The 21,708-nt window shown below is 35.1% G+C and overlaps 1 protein-coding gene across 1 annotated transcript; it reads left to right on the top strand.

Annotated features, from left to right (window-relative positions):
- Positions 1-278: 278 nt before the first annotated feature.
- On the top strand, positions 279-1,837 carry LOC145047101 (uncharacterized). Its single transcript, XM_078995346.1, has 4 exons — positions 279-602; positions 681-934; positions 1,372-1,643; positions 1,707-1,837. The coding sequence occupies exons 1-4, from the start codon at positions 279-281 to the stop codon at positions 1,835-1,837; spliced, it is 981 nt and encodes a 326-aa protein (XP_078851472.1).
- The last annotated feature ends 19,871 nt before the right edge of the window (positions 1,838-21,708 follow it).

Below are 21,708 nucleotides of genomic sequence, written 5' to 3'. Positions count from 1 at the left end.
ACTCCTTTAATGAATGTTTAAGCAATCTAACAAAATTTTGGCAAAGGTGCATTGACACAGACCTTGTGCTTAACTATGAAAAATGTCATTTCATGGTGGACAAAGGATTGATTTTAGGTCATATTGTGTCCCAAAAAGGCTTGGAAGTTGACAAAGCCAAGATAGATGTTATCAAGAGTCTTCCTTACCCGAAAAATGTTTGGGAAGTTCGTTCGTTTCTTGGCCATGCAGGTTTCTATCGGTAGTTCATCAAAGATTTTTCAAAGATTATAGTGCCGATGTGTCAAATACTCCAAAAAGATTCTGAATTTGCATTTACTAGGCCATGCAAGGATGACTTTGATCTTTTGAAGGATTTACTCACCTCCACTCTAATCATCCAACCACCTAAATGGGAGCTCCCGTTTGAGATTATGTGTGACGCGAGCAACACGGATGTTGGGGCGGTATTGGGTCAAAAGGTGGATCGAGCACATCATGTCATCTACTATGCATCAAAGACCCTTGATAGTGCACAAAGCAACGACACCACAACAGAAAAAGAGTTGCTTGCTATTGTGTTTGCACTAGAGAAGTTCCGGGAATACCTACTTGGAAGTAAAGTGATAATATATTCGGACCATGCAACCATAAAGCACTTAATTACAAAGAATGATTTAAAGTTGAGGTTAATACGGTAGATGCTACTTTTGCAAGAGGTCGATATTAAGATCAAAGATAAAAGCGGGAAAGTGAACCTAGTCGCTGATCATTTGAGCCGAATAGTCCAACCCGAAGATGCGACTCCCATCCATGACACATTCCCGGATGAGCACTTGTTTGCTATCCAAACACCACCTTGGTATGCGGATATATGCAACTTCATGGTCACGGGAAAGTTCCCACCCGATCTCACGAGGTCACAGAGAGATAAGATCAAGAAAGATGCGAGAAGGTACATTTGGGATGAACCGTACCTTGGGAAACATTGTGCAAATCAAGTAATAAGAAGATGTGTTGAAGAACATGAGGTACAATCTATCCTCAACTTTTGTCATAGTTATGCTTGTGGAGGGCATTGTGGTCCTCAAAGAACTGCCAGGAAAATATTAGATTGTGGATTTTATTGGCCTCGACTCTTTCATGACTTTTACACTTTATGTAAAAGTTGTGAGAGATGTCAAATGACTGGTTCTTTGAGTTCCTGGAACCAAATGCCTTTGACCCCCATCTTGGTTTGTGAAATATTTGATATATGGGGTATTGATTTTATGGGTCCATACTTGAGAAAACATTGAACAAAAACCGCAACGATTGGAGTTTGAGATAAGAAGATGCTCTTTGGGCATACCGAAGTGCATATAAAACTCCAATTGGGATGTCACCTTATAGACTTATGTTTGGTAAAGCTTGTCACCTCCTTGTTGAACTGGAACACAAAGCTTTCTGGGCTGTCAAAAAGCTAAACATGAAGATTGATGAAGCAGGTGTTCATCGAAAGTTAGAGATCCAAGAGTTGGAAGACATAAGAAATGAAGCATTCGAGAGTTCACGAATCTACAAAGACAAGACCAAAGCATTCCATGATAAGTACCTCTCCCGTAAGACCTTTGAGATTGGTCAAAAGGTATTACTCTATGACTCTCGACTTAAATGGTTTTCCGGTAAGTTACGGTCTCATTGGGTGGGACCGTTCATTGTTACTAATGTATTTGATCATGGTGCAGTTGAGATTAAGAGTAACAAAACAGGAAAAGTGTTCAAAGTTAATGGTCATAGGTTAAGGGTTTTCTATGAAGGTTTCCAAGAGAAAGACATGGAGGTTGATAGCTTGGAACGCCCGGACTACATTAAGTGAATCTAAAGGGCAAAGTCGAACCAAAGACTTGAAACAAGGGCGGCTAACCGAGAGGCAACTCGGGAGTATTTCTTTCTATTCTCTTTATTTTGATTTATTTCATCTGTGTTGCAATGTTTTTGAGTCTTTTAGAGGGTTTTCTAGTCTTATTAACGGTCTAAAGCAAATTGATTTAAAAAAGAAAAAACGTGATTTTGGTGTTAACAAATGTAACGCCCGTAGATTCGGGCTAGTCAATTTAGAGGCAATAAGTGTCGAAAATGACTTTTTGGAAAAATATTATTTAGAATAAATAATCTTAACCAATTTTTAGTACATGTTACAAGGTTTCCATACATATAAAGATCGCCGAAATCCGAGTTATAACGAAGAAGTTATGACCCGTCGAAGTTTCGCGACGGAACCGACACGATATCGGGAAACGTAAATAGTGAATTTACGATAGAGCGAGATTTAACCTTAGCAATCTAAATGAAAGTCATAGAATACATTAAAACAAAAGCGTCCATAAAAATAACGCCTAAATATGACTTCGTATGAGGAAGTTATGATTTTTCGAAGTTTCAGATTAGTAGTGTACAATCCGAAATTCTAATATTAGATCGAGCGGTTTTTAGCTAACACAACCTAAACGAGAATCGAAGATCTCGTTATTAGTAGCGTAACGATAAAAAGACAGACGAAAATGGACATCGGATGAAGAAGTTATGAGATTTTAACGGACCAATCATGTCTCGGCCTGTTAAAAATATAACTTTAAAAATAAAGTCAAAATTAGCCGACGGAGTCTAAACGAAAGTTGTAAAGTACGTCTCCACCTACGCGTGGATATAAATAACGTCAAAAACAGAGTTTGTATGAACTAGTTACAAATTATAATAACATATTTACGTATTAAAATAAGTATAAATCATATATACGTACACACACACACACACACACACACACACACATATATATATATATATATATATATATATATATATATATATATATACTAGCTTATAACCCGTGGAAACCACGGTTATAAAATTAATCAAACTTTTATAGTAAAAACTCAAAATTATTAATAATTTATTTTAGATAAATTATTAATTTAAGAGATATTTTTATTAGTTATGTGAAATTATAATTAATGATTCAAATAAATATATAAAATTAATTTTTAATATATATTAGATATTTTTATTTGTGAATTAATGAAAACAATTATTTAAAATTTAAAATTTAATATGGAATCACATTAATGAGGATATCTAATAAATTTAAAATGAAAAATTAATAGATTAACAAGTGGCAACACATAAATTAAAATGTCTAATATGATGACACATGACAAAAGAGCTACTCTTTTATTAGTATAAGAATTTTATTTGTGAATTAATGAAAACAATAATTTAAAATTTAAAATTTAAAATGGAATCACATTAATGAGGATGTCTAATAAATTTAAAATGAAAAACTAATAGATCGACAAGTGGCAACACATTAATTAAAATGTCTAATATGATAACACATGGCAAAAGAACTACTCTTTTATTAGTATAGGAATTTTATTTGTGAATTAATGAAAACAATAATTTAAAATTTAAAATTTAAAATGGAATCACATTAATGAGGATGTTTAATAAATTTAAAATGGAAAACTAATAGATTGATAAGTGACAACACATCAATTAAAATGTCTAATATGATGACACATGACAAAAGAGCTACTCTTTTATTAGTATAGGGATATATATATCATTAGAAAGGTATCGACGACGATGTCATTATAAGACTAATGTTGAGTTCTTTCGACATTAGTTTAGTACAAATATCGTTAAATCTATTTAAAATAGTATTATAAAGGGGTGTTTAGTTGTTTATATAACTAAAAGATCATTAAATAATTATGGAGGGTAGTTTTTGAAAATTTAATTAGTATAAATAAGAGTCTTGGACACTCATATTTCTTGCACCATTGTCTTGATTCAAGAGTCTTTCTCTCCTTATCCTCCGAGCATTTCGGTCCCTCGTGTTTCGACTTCTCTTTCTGTAGTTTTAGTATAGTAAGGTGAGCACTGAAGCGCTGCATGAATCTTTCTTAGAAAGATTCAGCGACGAAGTTCTGCCCCTGCAGAGCCCGACTTCTAGCTAAAATCCCCTTGTAAGTAAGTTATGCTTGCCCTATTTTAAATATAGTTTATATTTAAAATTAATATTGTTATTATAAATTTATAATAAATATTTGAGCTATTATTATGACTTATATAAGTGTCGTTATAATATCTTTTTAACTACTCGCGGTACGGGGAATTTGGTTTAAAGGGCCGCATAGGGTTGTTGGAATTCAGAAGTGCTATAAGCCAAAATGGTCGTGCCCTTTGGTGTTTTATGTCTGGCCCCTGTCTGTACATAGTGGTTGGAAAGTATTGTTTAAACGCTTATAGAATAATAATAATAATAATAATAATAATAATAATAATAATAATAATAATAATAATAATAATAATAATAATAAGACTAATAATTAGTCACGGTAAATATTAGACTAAAATCTAGTGGTAATAATACTAGGTTTGTCGAAGGAAATTATTTTAAAGTAAACGAAGCGTTGTCCGAGTACCGAGTCACCACCTTCTCAGGTGAGTGCATAGTTAATTTCATCTTACACATAGATATGAAGTATTTTATATAAACTACGTGCTATGTATGCATATTATCTGAATACTTGCTGTCTATGCTGGATAAGCGTTTTTTTATACATGTTTTAAATGATTTGAATTGTATACGTATTTTAAATATAAAGCATGTTGGGCATGAGATGATGTGAGTAAACATTGGAAGCTATAGACTTAGTGCCTAACAAATAACATCGACAACTATGGACTTAGTGCCTATTGGGCAAACATTGGTAGCTATGGACATAGTACCTGTTAACAATTGGTAGCTATGGACTTAGTACTTATTAGATAAACACTGGTAGCTATGGATTTAGTACCCAGCAACTATGGAATTAGTGCTTTACGAACGAGCATTGGCAGCTATGGATTTAGTGCCATTCTTATAACTCTGGAAGCAAAGGACTTAAGAATGAACGAATGCGAGATAGATGACTCTTAGGATAGATCCTTAAGAGTAAAGAAGATAATGGGGATGGGTAATTGGGTCGATTGTTTGATTGTTTAAACATAATAATTATATTATTGTGGGTTGAAAACCCTATGTACTCAACATGTTTCCCAACGTGACCCACTCAGTTTATTTATATTACATGTGTTGAGATGAAGTCACATTACACTGAGAGATTAAAGAGATGTAGATCACTAGTGTAAATAAATGTAAGTTCTGTTTATGCTTATGTTTCTGTATTAACGATGACATCCCAAATGTTTTAAAATGAATTAAAAATACTTTTCTTTGGAAATGTTGTGATAACGTATTTATCATGTTTTATTGGAAACAAATTCCACAATATTTTTAATAAAAGAGGTACTCTGATTTTATAAAGCATAAACAAAATCGATCTTTTCTGGCCATGAAAATAGGGATGTCACAACAGAAAGAAAACGCACGGGGTAGGCGAAAAACGCATGGGCTAAGAGAAAAGAGCACGGTCCAAAAAAATTGTCCATGCATCTGCAACGAGGTTTTTAAGAAATTTTTTTTTGGCATGGGTTAGCTCGAAATTGCATGCATGGCCTAAGTTTTAGACCGTGCGTGTCATCGAGGATAGTAAGCAAACAGATACGAAGTGCACGGCTTCAACTAAAAAACGCACGGGTTAGAAGAATAAAACGCAGGAACCATGTGCAAACCACGCGTCCCATCTCATATTTAAAAAAAAGGCATGGGAAAGAGTTGAAAATCGCATGGACTAGCTTAAAACTCACGGCCTAACCATCACCCGTGCGAATGGATCCAAGGTCCTGAGAAACGATTAGAAAAACACACAACCCCTAAACCTTCATTAGAAGAGCGCACGACTCAAACTCACGGACGAATCAAATCGGAAAAAGCAGCTTCCATCGATCGACTTGGGTCATGTGACTCGATCAACACAAGTTTCTTTGATTTTCAACTAACCATGCATTTCTCTCATTCTTTTCTTGTTTTTTTTTCTCACGATCGTGCCACTCCTACTCATCACTCATCGCCGAACCCTCTAAACCCTAGTCTAGGGTTCGATTTTCCTCCAATTAATTCAAGATTGAGGCACAAAGGTATGTTATTATGGGTTCCTAACTTCTTTTGAAGTTAAATTACTATTAACATAAATAAATAAACTTTAATATATATATATATATATATATATATATATATATATAGAGAGAGAGAGAGAGAGAGAGAGAGAGAGAGAGAGAGAGAGAGAGAGAGAGAAAGAGAGTGAGAGAGAGAGAGAGTTAAATTTATTATATAGCAATTCATTAAATTTTTTAGGGAGTTTAATATATGTTGGATGCTCCAAGTTCTTTTTAAATTATTTGTCCATATGAAGCTTCATTGTTTTTGCATCTATATCTTGCATTCCCACTAATCCAAGTATCAATCGAGACTATATATATTTCTTCTCCACACACATGAATATATATTCATGAAGATGGTATGTGAAGTTTCATCTTAATATCTTATTGCGTTGCCACTTTGGTGTCCATTAAACCCTTTGTTTTATTACTCATTAAGGTAATATATTTGCAACGCCTTTTGCCCTTTTTTTAGTTTTTTGTTACTTCTTAAGGTAAAATATAGTCCTTGACATGCACATTCTTAAAGTAGAGGGTGGTTGCAAAAGATTGGAGATGGGACCAGGAAATGAAAAATGCATAACATGCAAAAAATGTGTAAGCATAGTTGCATTCTCGAGTTTAAAATTGGTCAGAAAAAACGTTACTTCAAAAGAAAGGGCTAGAAATTAAAATAGTTTGTGTTTTTCAAGCGAAAATAAAAGAACAATATAAAGCCTTAAAAATATCTTTAAAAAGGCCATGAAATCTAGAAAGAAAGGAAAATGGAATAATTTATAACTAAAAGAATACAACTCTTTTCTTTTTCCTCACAAAACAAAACGATGGAAAATTTTACCTTATAGAAATATAATGGTAAATTCTTTAGTTTTTTCATTCTCATTTAATTAGAGAACACAAAAAAGGATTGAAATATAACATTATTTATGGCTTAACAATTAGATAAATTATTATTTTTTGAATGGTATGAATATTATTAGATGGAAATTAGTGAGAAGTCAGATCCACAAAAGGAAAACCAAACAATTTTTTAAAGTATTAAATATTCACAACTAGTTATAATATTATTTTAATATCACCTCATATGTCATATCATCAAGAGTGTTATAATATTAAATAATGAAATTATCATTATATTAAGAGAATGATATCAACTTTTTTCATTTTATAATTTTTAATTTTTGTATTAAAACAAATATATTTTAAATCAAAGACAAGTTGCTAACCCACCTAACCCAATTTATTTTCAACTTTTTATGCCTATTAAAATTCCACAAAAGTAAAACCAAAAAATTCGTAAGAACATACTTATAATATTATTTTGCTACCACCTCATATGTCACATCATCAATAATGTTATAATACCAAGTGAAGAAATTATCATCATGTTAAGAACATGTTATAACACCAATTTTTTTCATTTTATATATTTTTTTATTTTTATCCTGAATTTCTTTTTTTATTATAACAAATATATTTAAAAAAAACATAATATCTAAATAAAATACAATGTTTAAAAATTAAAAATAACATAGCATTTAAATTAAACATAACATACAAAATGAAAAAAAAAACATTACAATACAAAAAAAACATATTTTATTTTTCCTAAACAACGCTATTCGTTATTGTTACCGTCGAGGATATAATCCGTCAAGTCCCCTCGAAGTTGTCTGTGTTTATTTGCGTCCTGAATATCAACGAATCTATATAAATATTATGTTATTCCTAGTTGAAATTTAACGTGCATGGGCTCCGTTGGGATATAATGTGCAATATTTCATCATTTATCTTCTACTACCATGTTATGCATTATGATACATGCATACATGATATATCGTAGAGTTTCTAAGTCCAATAATCGTGTCACATGCTCAATTGTGTGTCACTTTGTCTTTAGCACTCCAAAAGGACGTTCCACATCCTTACTTGCTTTTTCTTGTCTTCTCTTGAATAATTTATTTATTTCTTCAATCGAATGTTGGAATGCCTTCACGAATGTGGAATACGAAGGATATATTCCATCTATAAGGTAATACCTAAATTCGTATTCGTTTCCATTCACTGTGAAAGGAGCATCTGCGACCTTTGCATTCAAAATATTGTCGAATACGGCGACTGATCAAGAACGTTGTCGTCGTAGTTGGAACTCGCAACCCCGAAAAATACATGTCAAATCCATAAATCTTGGGAAGCAACAACCTCTAAAATCAATGAAGGCGATCCATGATGACTACTTGCATACTGCCCTTTCCATGCTATTGGACAAATTTTTTCATTTCTAGTGCGTTCAATCAATGCTTCCAATCATTTTGGGAAACCCATATCTTTCTTCATGTGCTGCATAAAGCTCTTGTGTGTCATGCAACGAAGGTTTCCACAAATATATATACGTCTCCGAATGTTTCAAAAACACCTTTTGACAATCTATGCAAACTTTCCCGAGCAGTTCTTTCAGATATTCTCATATAGTCGTTCATGGTGTTGGGTGATCCCCCATAACAATCAAATGAATGGCCACAACACATTTCTGCAACGTTGCAAATCCTCGCTTACATCTAGTATGATGTCTCAGTTGAAAAAACGTATACCTAAACATATATTAAATATGGTTTAAAAAAAGTACATTTGTATTAAAATTCAAGAAACATGTAGTACATTTGTATTTAAGATTAAAGAAACGATATCTGCTTTCCAAAGCGTTGACGATCCGTAGGAACACATTCATACTCAAATGAAATCTTCTTTTGAAGTCATTTGACTCGTATACACAATTATCAACAAAGTAATGGTGATATGGACGTTCGTGTCCTTCATCGCGATTTCTATTTAACAACATACATATTGTTAATAGTGGGGTGGGGTTTCGTTGTAGCATCTCATTGGTGTAATAATGATACATCATAGTGAAGAATATATCGTCACCGTCATCACCGGACGAGTCGAAAGGATCCAATTTTTTTTGAAGATAATTGAATTATAGAGAGAAAGAGAGGAATTGTGTGAAAAAAAAAATTGTAAACAGATACTACGTATTTATAGGTAAAAAAATATTTTATGTTTTTAAAGTTGAATTTAAATTTACCATTATCAAACGATTCAAAAGGTCGAAATTTGTTCGTTTCATCCGGTTAAGACAACAATGAGATGCACCGCGACAAGATACAACGAGAAGAGGGGGGTGTTCATCTAATTATGATGCCATTGAGACCCTTCCACGTCGGACATAATGCCGTTTTTGGTTCCCATACCGCATCGTCTTAGGCTTGATCCTTTAAAACAACATGTTATTATGAAACTTCCACAACATCCAAAAAATGTAATGATCACCTTGTTGAAACATTTTTTTGAAACATACAACCTTATATTGTCTTCCCCACATAAGAAATCCTTCAATGAAACATTCATAGGAGTAGAAATATCCCACCAAAAGCCAATCATTTTCCAAATGACCATGAGCGAAGGACAAGAAATAAACATATATTGTGTTGTATCAACTGAAGAAAGACATATTTGACAAGAATGAATCCACATTAATACCTCTTTCATAGAGCTTATATCGTGTAGGAACCAAATTTTGTGTAATCTCTAAAGTAAAACATTCAACTTGATTGAAACATAAGAATTCCAACATGAAGTTAAACCCAAGCTCACCAACTAAAAACTCTCCAAAAAAGCTCTTGCATGTGAGACAATAAAAAGCACCAGAGGCATCCAAAGCCCAAGTAATTAGATCCTATACGTCCATGAGCTCCAAATTGTGAATAACATCCATCAGAGCTACCCAATGCTTCAATTCGGTTCCCCCTCTAGGCCTCCTCCTGAGCAACCAACGATATGGGTTTGTCAACAACTTATTAGAATATAATGAACATTTATCTAAAGCCAGTACAAACACCCTTGGATATTGTATTTGGAATGGGAGATCAAAAGCCAACACATCCAACCATACTTTGCATTAGGTTTATATGTGGATGGGCATCCATTGTGCGGACGTGTGGACAGTCCTATTGAATGAGAATGACTAAAATAATTTGTCGTTTGGTAATGTGAATCCATCCGGCCTCACATAACTACTATCATTATCATGCATTTTCACTAATGAAATCGTTTATAAGGGTATTATGGATTTTTTTTATGATTCTCATTTTGTGAGAATGTGTTCATGATAATCGTATTCGGAAAGAATGATAATGAGTCAAAAATGATGCATGAGAACAAAACTTAATAAGAATTAGTGAGAATATTCATGATAATGACAATATTTATATGAGGTTGAACATATTCATATTATTAAACAACATATTCTCTTAGGAATTCTTATAGAATAACATTATCCACAACCGTCTGCACAATAAATATCATCTACATTTTAACCTAGCCCTATATATATATACACACACACACACTTATCTTCATATTATTAGGATTCTATGCTTTTTGGGGCAAGTTTACGACTTAATGGATTAAGATCCATAAGTAGTCAGTCTTAAGTTAGTTAATGGAGTTGTAGAACTCATCCCCACCTTCACGTGGATATAAAGATCATCAAAAATGGGTATAAAATAAAGAAGTTTAGAGTGTTAGAAGATATGAAGAAAATTACACCAAAGCTGGAGTGGATTCAGCTAAGGATCTGCTGAAGTGCATGCACCTCGGCATGGTAAGGTGTTTACCATAGCTCGGTTTCAAACGGTAAAGTGTATGAAAGTTTATCTGTAAGTCGAGGGCAATGTACTTTGCACCGCGATGTGGTATATGGGTACCACAACATGGTGGTGAAAGTAAGATGCTATATGAGAAACAGGGAAGGCACTGCAGCTAGGCAAAAGGGAGATCGTAACCTAATATGGCACACTATGTCATGGTAGGCATGTTGTTGTGATGCGGTTTCACAAATTAGTGAAGAAATTTAAATATGTTATGGGTTCATTCTTGAGAACTTAATCCCCCAATTCGATTGAGAGTTGGAGAATTGTGATTTTGAATCCAAGAGCATGCCCAATTCGATGGAGAGCTGGAGAATTGTGATTTTGAATCCAAGAGCATGCCAAGATGAGCTAGAGATGGAGGATTGCAAGTATTAACATCCTCTTCCCCTTGAGGTAACGATTTCTCATTTTTATGAAACTTTGAGCTTTAATGGTGAAATTTCTAGATCGGTTACATTGCTTGAGTTAAATTGTTTAGAACTCAATTAGTATACTATTAAGAGTTTTTAGAAGATATAAACAAGCTTTGGTAAACAAAAAAAATAAAACCCTTAAGTTTGCATGCAACCTAATAGGATCATGTTTTCTCTATTGAACCTATACCTAAGAACATCAAAATGAAACCTGCAGACCCTAGTTGATATTCAAAATTTACATTGGAGGATTTTAGGATTACATACCTCTTAGTTTTTATAGCATACAACTAGAAATTCCATTTGAAGGTCTCTTGGAAGCAAGCACCATAAGTGGCGTGCCTCTAATGGAATCACATCAAAGCTTTGAAGCCCTTAGAAGCGAAGAAACGAGTTTAACCCATTAAGTTGTTAGGAGTCCAATGCCCACCTTGTGACATCCTGTTTCCCGTCATTTCTTATTTCAGGGCCGTGGGCCGGAATTCGATTGTGTAAAAGCTTTGTGCCTTAAGGAGGTAAATATTAGACCTTGTGGAAGGAGGTAATGATGGTTAAGAGATCTCACCCTTGAATTGTGTTTTAGGTCAAAGGGTAAAAAAGGACAAAGTTACAGGCCGAGTTCTTGCATGAAGTATGGATTTTTGTTCAATAATTTTTTCGCCCAAGATATTTTGTTAATATATTAGAGCTCTTCAACACCTTTCCATGGATATAAATAACGTTGAAAATGGAGTTGGAATGAATACGTTATGATCTTTTGAAGTTAAGATGATTTTTGGGCTAGCCTAGGATGCAAACGGGGGTGGATATTTGCGGAGGCTATGGTATCAATCCCCGTACCAGAATTCTGACATCCACACCCATCCTTGCCCCCACCCCGCCTTATCCCTGACGGGTTCGGGTGAAAAAAATCCTTGTCGGATACAGGGAACCCGATGGATACGCGTTCATTACAAAAGAAATTCAAAACAGGGCATGCATATCTGAAAAATATAAAAAAGAATAAACAATCGTTCATACTTCAATTCTATGGACAACAAACTGGAAAAAAAAACATTCTCATTTAGTTAAAAAATGTAGATAAAAAAGATAGTTATAAATTTCACTATTTTACTATCATTTTGCATTTGATTCCTTCCATCTTTACATTTTATTTTTTTACCATATCTTTGTGAAGTTTATTTTTAAATTTGCAAGTTTTATTATTGTCATGGTTTTGTCAATAAACAATAGTGGTAGATTTCACAATCTTTTTGGCTTGAATAAATTCTTGAATGAGAATTTTCTATTTTTTATAAGCACCACTCATTGCGCTCTTTGTATCATATGTAATTCCCATAACATTCAAAAAAAGTATTGTGCTAAATACACTGTAGAAACAACAATCAAGCATCTGAACCAGAAGATCAAACAAAAGCTACGAGTCCATCTTAGAGCATGTATACATCAAAAATTTGAGCTTATCAAAGTAAAGTCAAGTAGTTAACACTGTTATAACATAGGGAAGGCTAATTGAATCTTTTTTCATGTTTCTGTTACAAATAGAACAATAACCTCAATTTTTCTGATATGTCAATTCTAGACTTCACATACATACATGTGCTTATAGAGAAATCGAGTGAAGTAATCATGTGCTTCAAAAGAGATCGACTTTAATCCATACAAAAAGAAAATTGTTGAATCGTCTAGCACCAAACAATCAATACATCTGGTTCTCAACAATAATTCAAGAGTAAAAGAGAATCGACTTTATGATTAGAAATCAAGTTGAAAGACTGCAACATAATCGGAAATCAAGTTCATGAAGGGGCTTAGATTGAAAACTCGACTTTGATTGGAAACTCGACTACCTATCAGTTGTCCTGAAGAAAATCCTGAATAATTACTTCAATTCTTCCTTCTTAGATAGATAGTAAATAAGAGGATGAAGATTGAAAGCTCGACTTTGATTCTTTGGCAATAAATCATTCGAGTGATGGCAGATGAATGAAAAAATTTAAGAATTAAGTTTTTTTTTTTTTTTAAACGGCAAATCTAACCTACTCCTAACCTACTCCTTAAATCCATTTATGTCCACGATAGGACTTGATTTTTTTTTTAAAACGACAAATCTAACCTACTCCTAACACAGGGCATACTCAACCAGCCTTCGACTTTGACTTTTGTTGACTTCGTTGATTGTTGACTTTTTGACCAAGTTTGACTTTTGGTCAAACTTGAGGGTTTTTATTGGTGATTAAGATTTTATATGGTTCTGATGTTAGTGGATCCGCGGGAGCAAGCAATGTTGCAAGGAGCGTATCATAGTGTTCTCGGGTTTCGTCATTTCAAGTGAGTTTTGCCTTATTGTACCTGTAGGTCGAAGGCACCAATGTTGACCCACTGGTTTTGGTTATCTGTTACTAGAGAGATGCATTAGGGACTTTTTACCCTCATGTAGGATAGACTGAGGACTCTTGATCTAGGCTCTTTTACCTGTTCCTTGTTTGGTTGTGGTTCTAGAGTAGGATCACATGTTCGGGTGTCTGTCTCACCTATGATTATATATGGTCATGAATTCCATGGATTGTTGAAATTTAGTATGTTGCTATGCTATAGTGATCTGTTAGATCTGAATTCTGGTATTGAGTATGCCTCTACACTTTAATGATCTGTTACATCTGTATCTTGGTATCGAGTATGTTGCTATGCTGTAGTGATATGTTAGATCTATATCTTGCTATCGTGTATACTGCTATGCTATAGTGATCTGTAGAATTGTATGTTATTTGTACTTGTTGGTTATTATCTGGTGGAGTGCCTTATGGATTATCTATGGTCATGTTGGCTAGCATGAGAACTCGTGATCTAGGCTTTCTTTCATGTTCCTTGTTTGGTTGTGGCGCTAGATTAGGCTCATCTGTTTAGGTGGCTATTTCACCTCTGGTTACTTATGGTTACACATTCTATGGAGGTTAGCTGGTAGTAGGACTGTATGTTTATGATAGGACTAGAAAATGGTAATGAGATGTATGATTGATGTTTGCATATATTATGTGTCTACTTGTTCCTTGATTGTTTATATGTCGACATATGGTAGTTGTGGGTTGAGGCGGTCTTGCCTTGTGTTGTACACCAAGATACCCAGTGCGGGTTGACAGTAAGACAAAGGCACGGAGGATCGGGAGGAGTGGTTGGGTTGAGGCAGTAAGCCAACAAACCCTGATATTTTGGCCCAGATAGATTGAAGGCTTGCGTGGCGATCCAGTTAGGCCGAAGGCCCGAAGAGCAGCCGTTATGTATGCTTGTATGTTTATTGTATGGGGTATTTTGGGTAAACTCACTAAGCGTTGTGCTTACCTAATTGTTTATTGTTTAAGGTATCATCAGTCATCATGGGTAGGCTAAGGCATGACTGTACACATTCATCAACAACAATGAAGATTCTACACTTTAATATTACTCTAATGTTTATAAATGTATTTGGAATAAACGGTTTTCTCCATAATGGATTTATAATTAGGAATATTTACTTAAATAAAATTGAAAATTTTTGGTTGTGAAAATGGGCTGTTACAAGTTGGTATCAGAGCCCTGGTTTTAGCGAATTGGAGGAACACTTGTGTGAATCTAGTCTTAAACTAGGATTCGAGAGTTTTTGCAATAGGTTTTTGATAAATAATTTATAATAAAAGGGTTGGATTAAGTGTTGGGTTTTAAGCACTATAACACTCATATGGTGTACATGCAACCCTAGATGCTTTGGATCCAAGTTTACTCGAATTATACATGCAGTTTCATTTTCCAAAAGCACACACACTAACTAGCATACAGTTGGAGATATACAACATAATACCAAGTTAGATGAACACCTCTTTGTGTAGCTTGTAGTACTTTTCCTTCAAAAGATTTAGCACCTCAAATATGATGCCTCTAACGTGTCACAAACACCAAATGCAAGAGGAGGCTTATGAGAAGTGGATAGGTAGTACTAAATTGGATGTGATTCTTCTTAAGAGTACATTGGGGCTGATTTTAGTGACTATGGGGTTGCTTTTATAGTGTGGCAAAGCCTAGGGTTTCATCCATACAAACCCTAATTCACCATGATCCTTCATACTTTTTAGGTTACATGGGCTAAACCTTTATGGACATCATATAGGTTTAGCCCAAACTAATCAACCATGGATCATTAGTCCAACTATAAGTATTGCTGATTTACTTAATCAGACCCCGTAAATTTAATCAGTCTCTTTTGATCACTAAATTAATTCCAAATTAATTCTTGATTAATACTAATTAAATAACATGATTTCTCAATTAATATATTATACTTATAATAAATTAATAAATCACAAATAACCTCTTCTCAAAAGTCCATCCTATCAAATTCCTCTGGTGAAGGCAACGCAAAAGGACCATGCTACTATTGGGTCAAGTACATACTAATAATAACTATGGGCTTAGACACCTAATCCAATAGTCTCCCATTTGGATAAGTCTAATAACTATAATTGCCAATGTAACTTCAAAATCCAATTAGCAATCATAGCTCTCAAAAGCCGCTGTCGAATTCTGACCTAGTCACTGACGCACCCTTTAGATAAGAGATTACATAATCCTCTGTTCTACAAGATATCATGTGGAGAAAGACAGGGAATAAATTCATACTCATTGTACAACAGTTTGTTTCCCGATTTATGATTTGTTTGACATAGAACCTAATTGAACACATCAATTGAGTCCTGACCGAGCCTGACACATAAGCCAAAACAAAATCATTGACGGGCCCAAGATACCGCTTTTATTCCTCTTAGGATAAAAGGAACATATAAACTTTTAAATTATATGCTTGTACTACTTGTTAAATCATACACAACAATATGTTTTATAACATCAAGTTACCAATTCGTTTTCATACCATCAATGCACAACCAACTCGTAGTCAACAACTCATATATCTTGGTTTTTAAGACTATATGATATTATCATCTCATAATCACTCGTGATAAATTCCATGAAGTGATTCATGTGAGTGTGGGTTTAATCCAAAACTCAAATCTTATTTCAAGATCACTCATGAATGTTGTAGCATACTTTTGCTATGTCTAATACCTTAGACAATCTACAAGCCAATTCATGACAGTCTAGCCTCGTAATCTACTTCCAAAGTATGATCAACTGTAGCTAGTTTGAATAATCTTATTATTCAAGAAGTCAAAACATGCAAAAGTGAAACAATAGTAAACAAGTGACACAAGACAGTAACTTTACTTATAAATAAAACTACTTTTATTTAATCATCAAATGACAATTACATTTTAGCAATTACAAGTTTCTAAATATTTATCCAATCACTAATACTAATATCATCCTTTAGCCTAATGCTCCTTGCATGCTGCAAGTGCTTAACCCTACCCAGTCCCTTCATAAGGGGATATGCTGGGTTATCAAATGGCGATACCCTCTTTATAACAAGGAGTCCTTCTACTTGATGTCTTATGAAGTGGTAATTTCTGTCCATATGCCTGGAAATTCCATGATCTCTCAATTCCTTGCTTAAGGCGACCGCTCCTTAGTTATCGTAGAAAATATCCATAGGCTCCTTTATGGATGGTACAACTCCAAGGTCTTCGATGAAGTTTTTCAACCATATCGCCTCCTTCGTTGCTATGTACTCTGATATACATGTTGGATAAGCTACAATCTCTTGCTTGGAACTTTTCCATGTAATTGCTCCTCCATTTAGGGTAAATACCAGCCTAAATGAGAGCGTAAATTATCTCTGTCGGTCTGAAAGTTGGCGTCATAATACCCTGTCACTCTCAAGTCATCACTCCTACCGAGGGTAAGGAACCTATCCTTAGTCCTCCGTAGGTACTTAAGAATGTTCTTTACTGCAGTCCATTGAGCTCTACTAGGGTTCCGTTGATATTGACTAACCATGCTCAAGGCATAATCCACATCAGGTCGAATACACATCATAGCATACATGATTGAACTGACAGTGGAGGCATGTCGTACTTGAATCATATACACTATCTTTTCATCGGTTCTCAGACTCTAAGCCTTGCTTACTTTGTTATTTCTCTAGATAGGTAAGTCACCTTTCTTCGAGTTCTCCATGTTGGGAAGTTTCAACACCTTGTCTAAGTAGATACTTTGACTAAGTCCTATTAGTCTTTTACTCCTGTTTCTCAATATCCTTATCCCTAGAATGTAAGCAGCTTCCCCAAGGTCCTTCATAGCAAAAAACTTCCCAATCTGGGACTTAACCTCCTATAAGGTTGGATGTCGTTTCCTATGAGAAGTATGTCCTCTACATAGAATACCAGAAAGCTAACTATACTCCCACTAGCTTTGACATATACGCACGACTCATCTTTGCTTCTGGAAAAACCAAACTATTTGACTTTCTCATCGAAACAAAGAGTTCATATGTGAGATGCATGTTTCAATCAATAGATGGATTTCTCAAGCTTACACACTCTATTAGGGTACTTTACATTAACAAAACCCTCTGGTTGACACATGTAAACATCTTCAGCCAACATTTCATTAAGGAAAGCAGTTTTGACGTCTATTTGCCATATTTCATAATCATGAAATGCAGTTATGGCTAACATAACCCTTATTGATTCGATTTTCGCTACTGGTGAGAAGGTCTCATCATAGTCAACTCCATGAGTTTGAGTAAAGCCCTCCATAACCAGTCGCGCCTTATACGTGTGTACTTTCCCATCCATGAGTTTGAGTAAAGCCCTCCATAACCAGTCGCGCCTTATACGTGTGTACTTTCCCATCCATGAGTTTGAGTGAAGATCTGATACCACCGTTGGGTTTTAAGCACTATAACACTCTTATGGTGTACATGCAACCCTAGATGCTTTGGATCTAAGTTTACTCTAATTATACATGCAATTTCATTTTCCAAAGCACACACACTAACTGGCATATAATTGTAGATATACAACATATTACCAAGTTTGATGAATACCTCTTTGTGTAGCTTGTAGTTCTTTGCCTTCAAAAGCTTTAGCACCTCAAATGTGATGCCTCTAACGTGTCAAAAACACCAAATGCAAGAGGAGGATTATGAGAAAGGGATAGGTAGCACCAAATTGGATGTGATTCTTCCTAAGAGTATATTGGGACCAATTTTAGTGACTATAGGGTTGTTTTTATAGTGTGGCAAAGCCTAGGGTTTCATCAATGCAAACCCTAAATCACCATGACCATTCATACTTCTTAGGTTACACGGGTCAAACCTTTATGTACATCATATAGGTCTAGCTCAACCTAATCAACCATGGATCATTAGCCCAACTATAAGTATTACTAATTTACTTAATCAGTCCCCGTAAATTTAATCAGTCTCTTTTGATCACTAAATTAATTCTTGATCAATACTAATTAAATAATATGATTTCTCAATTAATATATTATACCTATAATATATTAATAAATCACAAATAACCTCTTCTCAAAAGTCCATCCTATCAAATTTCTCTGGTGAAGGCAACCCAAAAGGACCATGCTACTATTGGGTCAAGTACATATCAATTATAGTTATGGGATTAGACACCTAATCCAACATTAAGGACATGGGCTCGGTATATTGTCATGTTCTTGTTTGATTTTTGGATTGGGATCGGGAATGTGGACCTTGATCTAGCTTTGGTTTTATAAGAAGATATGGTGTGTACAGTCAGCCAAAGCCTGAATAGGAGAGTGGTTCCCAAAATAACCATACTTGTTATATGCACTGATTTCTTGATTTTGTTGATACGATGTTTATGATATAAAAACATGCTAGTGGTAAGCTAAGGATCTTCAGGAATTACATGATAGAATTTCCTGATGTAAGATGCGTGTTAGCCTAGGAGTGCCTTTTGTATGAAATTGACATCATTACTGTATTTGCTTAGTGTATGCATCATAGTCATACATAAGTAATATTTTATAGCCTGAGAATGTTTGGTCTTTTTGTATTTCCTATTCCTTCTTTGGTTGTGGGCTTTGGGTATAATCAAGTATTCAACTGTTTATAGATCTAGTGTTATGTATGATTAGCATACACGAGTGCCACAGGGTTGATGGAAGTTTCATGGGTGAATATATACATTAGTAGCCGACTAGATGTGGAGTGTTTATCCACTCATGAGAGAGCGAGGATAAGATGTATGCGTATCCTAATTATTGTATTTGTGTTGGGCAGTTGTGATGATCCTTGAGACAAATACGGGTAGGTGTGCAAGGTAGTATGTACCTGTGCTGCTGAAAGCACATGACCTGTATGCATACCAAGGAAGTCACAAACCCTGAGGAATCAAGTCTAGTCTCATGATTGTAGCAATGTGTAACGTGTAATTCTGATATACTCTTGTTTATTTTCAGTATGGTGTTTATGAGAGGATCTGGTTCTAGGTCTAGAGGGAGTGGCTAGGATAGGCCAGGGTTGACAGATGATCAGATTTGGGAGATCATAGCCACTGAGGTGGATGCTACTATTTGGAGGTGTATGTCGGAGATGCTTGGGTCTATCAAGACTGCAATGATTGAGCTTTTTGATGATCGGTACGTTGATATTTTGGATATTGATCTTACTACAGCTACCATGGCAGTTTCTGCGGCAGGCATTCGAGAAGAGAGATCTTTCCCATACCAGGACTTCGACAATACGAAGCTCCCATGGTTTGATGGGGTCGGGGACCCAATTGTAGCGATGAGATGGCGGTCTGATATGGAGGGTTGTTTCTTCACATGCTCTTACCCTGTTGAAAATAAGTTCAAGTGCGCCTTAAACCTTCTCAAGTTGGGAGTGAAGGATTGGTGGATATTGGTGACTAGTGCTTTCACTTCTGAGCAGAGAGCTGCTATTACGCAGGAGTTATTCTCGGAGTAGTTCCATACGGGTATGTTCCATTGGTGGAGAGGGAGAGGTTGGCTCAGGAGTATTTGGATTTGAGGCAGATTACTAAGACAGTGACAGAGATCACTAAGGTCTTTACGTAGAGGGCTCTCTTTTGCCTTGAGTTTGCTACCTCTAAGCAGGCTTAGATGACTTGGTACTTGAGTATGCTTAATACGGATATTCGAAAGTTTTTGTCTACCTAGCGATACAGTACCCTTGTTGAGCTTTAGGATGTCGCGATGAGGCGAGAGATTGAGATAGAGACCTAGGCAAGGGATCAACGTTGGGCTTCGGTTCACTCCCAGCCTATAGCAAAGTAGTTCAATTCTGTTTTCCAGAGTTCGGGATCAGCTGAAGGGAGGTCCAAATCTTTTTTATGCCACAGATGTGGCGAGGATGTTCATTTTTGTAGAGAATGTAAGAAAAATGTGTGAGTTTGTTTCTATTGCGGCTAGGAATGCCACATCAGAGCTCGTTGTCCTTTTCTCATTTTCAATGAGGTGTTGGTGTCGGATTAGGTGTCTAATCTCATAACTATATTTAGCATGTATTTGAACCGATTATAGCATGGTCCTTTTGGGTGGCCTTCACCAAAGCAACTTGACTGGATAAATAATGGAGAAAGAGATTATTATGCTTTATTAATATATTATATGAATAATGTATTAAAGGAGAAATCATATTGTTTAATTAATATTTGTCAAGAATTAATTTAGAATTACTTTTGTGGTCAAAATAGATTAATTAAATCAAGGGGGTTGATACTGTAATTATAAGATAGTTACAAAGTTGGGCTTACGATCCATAAGGAAGCAATGGACTAATTCTATGTGGAAGTCCACATAGAAATCGTCCAAGGGCCTCCTGGAAGGATCCTTCTGCGCTGCTTAAGGACTAAGCAACTAGATTAGGGTTTTGACTGAAACCCTAACTGCTCAGCTATATAAGGAACCCTTGGGATAGCAAAAATCGGCCACTGAACCCTAAGAAGGATAGCCAACCAACTTTTGAGCCTCCTCCCCTCTCTCTAAGATTCTCCAATTGCTTTTGGTGTTTGTGATCTATTAAAGGCATCGCATTTGAGGTGCTAGGTTCTCAAAAGCTCAAGGTTATAAAGCTACAATCACAGGTAACATTCTAACTTGTTTATTAGATGTGTTTTTCGATTTTGGTATGCTAGTTTTAGGGTTTACAATCTTTGTATGATCAATGCATGTACAATTAGAAAAACCTAAATCCAAAGCTTTAGGGTTTGCATAAGCACCATAGGATTGATGTTTTGATCATAACCCTACAGTTGGATCCCTCACCCTTAGCTTAGCAGTTACCCGATGGTCGTCTTGGGACGGTCTAAGTCATGGAGACCAAGATTTGAGTTAGTAGTTCTTCTATTTAACAATTTATGCGGTAATGGTATTTATCTATAGTTCCTTTTTATGTTTGGAAGTTTGGTTGTAACCTTGGATGATCAACTGAATGAATTTGCCTTGTTTGCTCTATTTTAAATGAATTATTATTATGAATGGATTAATTATCTTGTCTTCGATTGTATGCTTTATGGAATTTGTGAATGTTGTGAGGGTTTAGATTCTCCTATGTATGTGGATATCAATGGTTGGGATCAAGT

The sequence above is a fragment of the Lactuca saligna genome, chromosome 5 (genome assembly GCF_052625555.1).
Source record: "Lactuca saligna cultivar CGN05327 chromosome 5, ASM5262555v1, whole genome shotgun sequence".
NCBI lineage: Eukaryota > Viridiplantae > Streptophyta > Magnoliopsida > Asterales > Asteraceae > Lactuca > Lactuca saligna.
The sequence above is the reverse complement of the archived record's forward strand: the minus strand, read 5'-3'. Positions and strand labels throughout refer to the sequence as shown.

Bases quoted from the DNA above. Each gene is read 5' to 3' on its own strand.
- LOC145047101 (XM_078995346.1), top strand. From the start codon at position 279: ATGTGTCAAATACTCCAAAAAGATTCTGAATTTGCATTTACTAGGCCA. The intron at 603-680 runs GTGATAATATAT...TTAATACGGTAG, and splicing joins AATACCTACTTGGAAGTAAA to ATGCTACTTTTGCAAGAGGT. The intron at 1,644-1,706 runs GTAAGTTACGGT...ATCATGGTGCAG, and splicing joins TCGACTTAAATGGTTTTCCG to TTGAGATTAAGAGTAACAAA.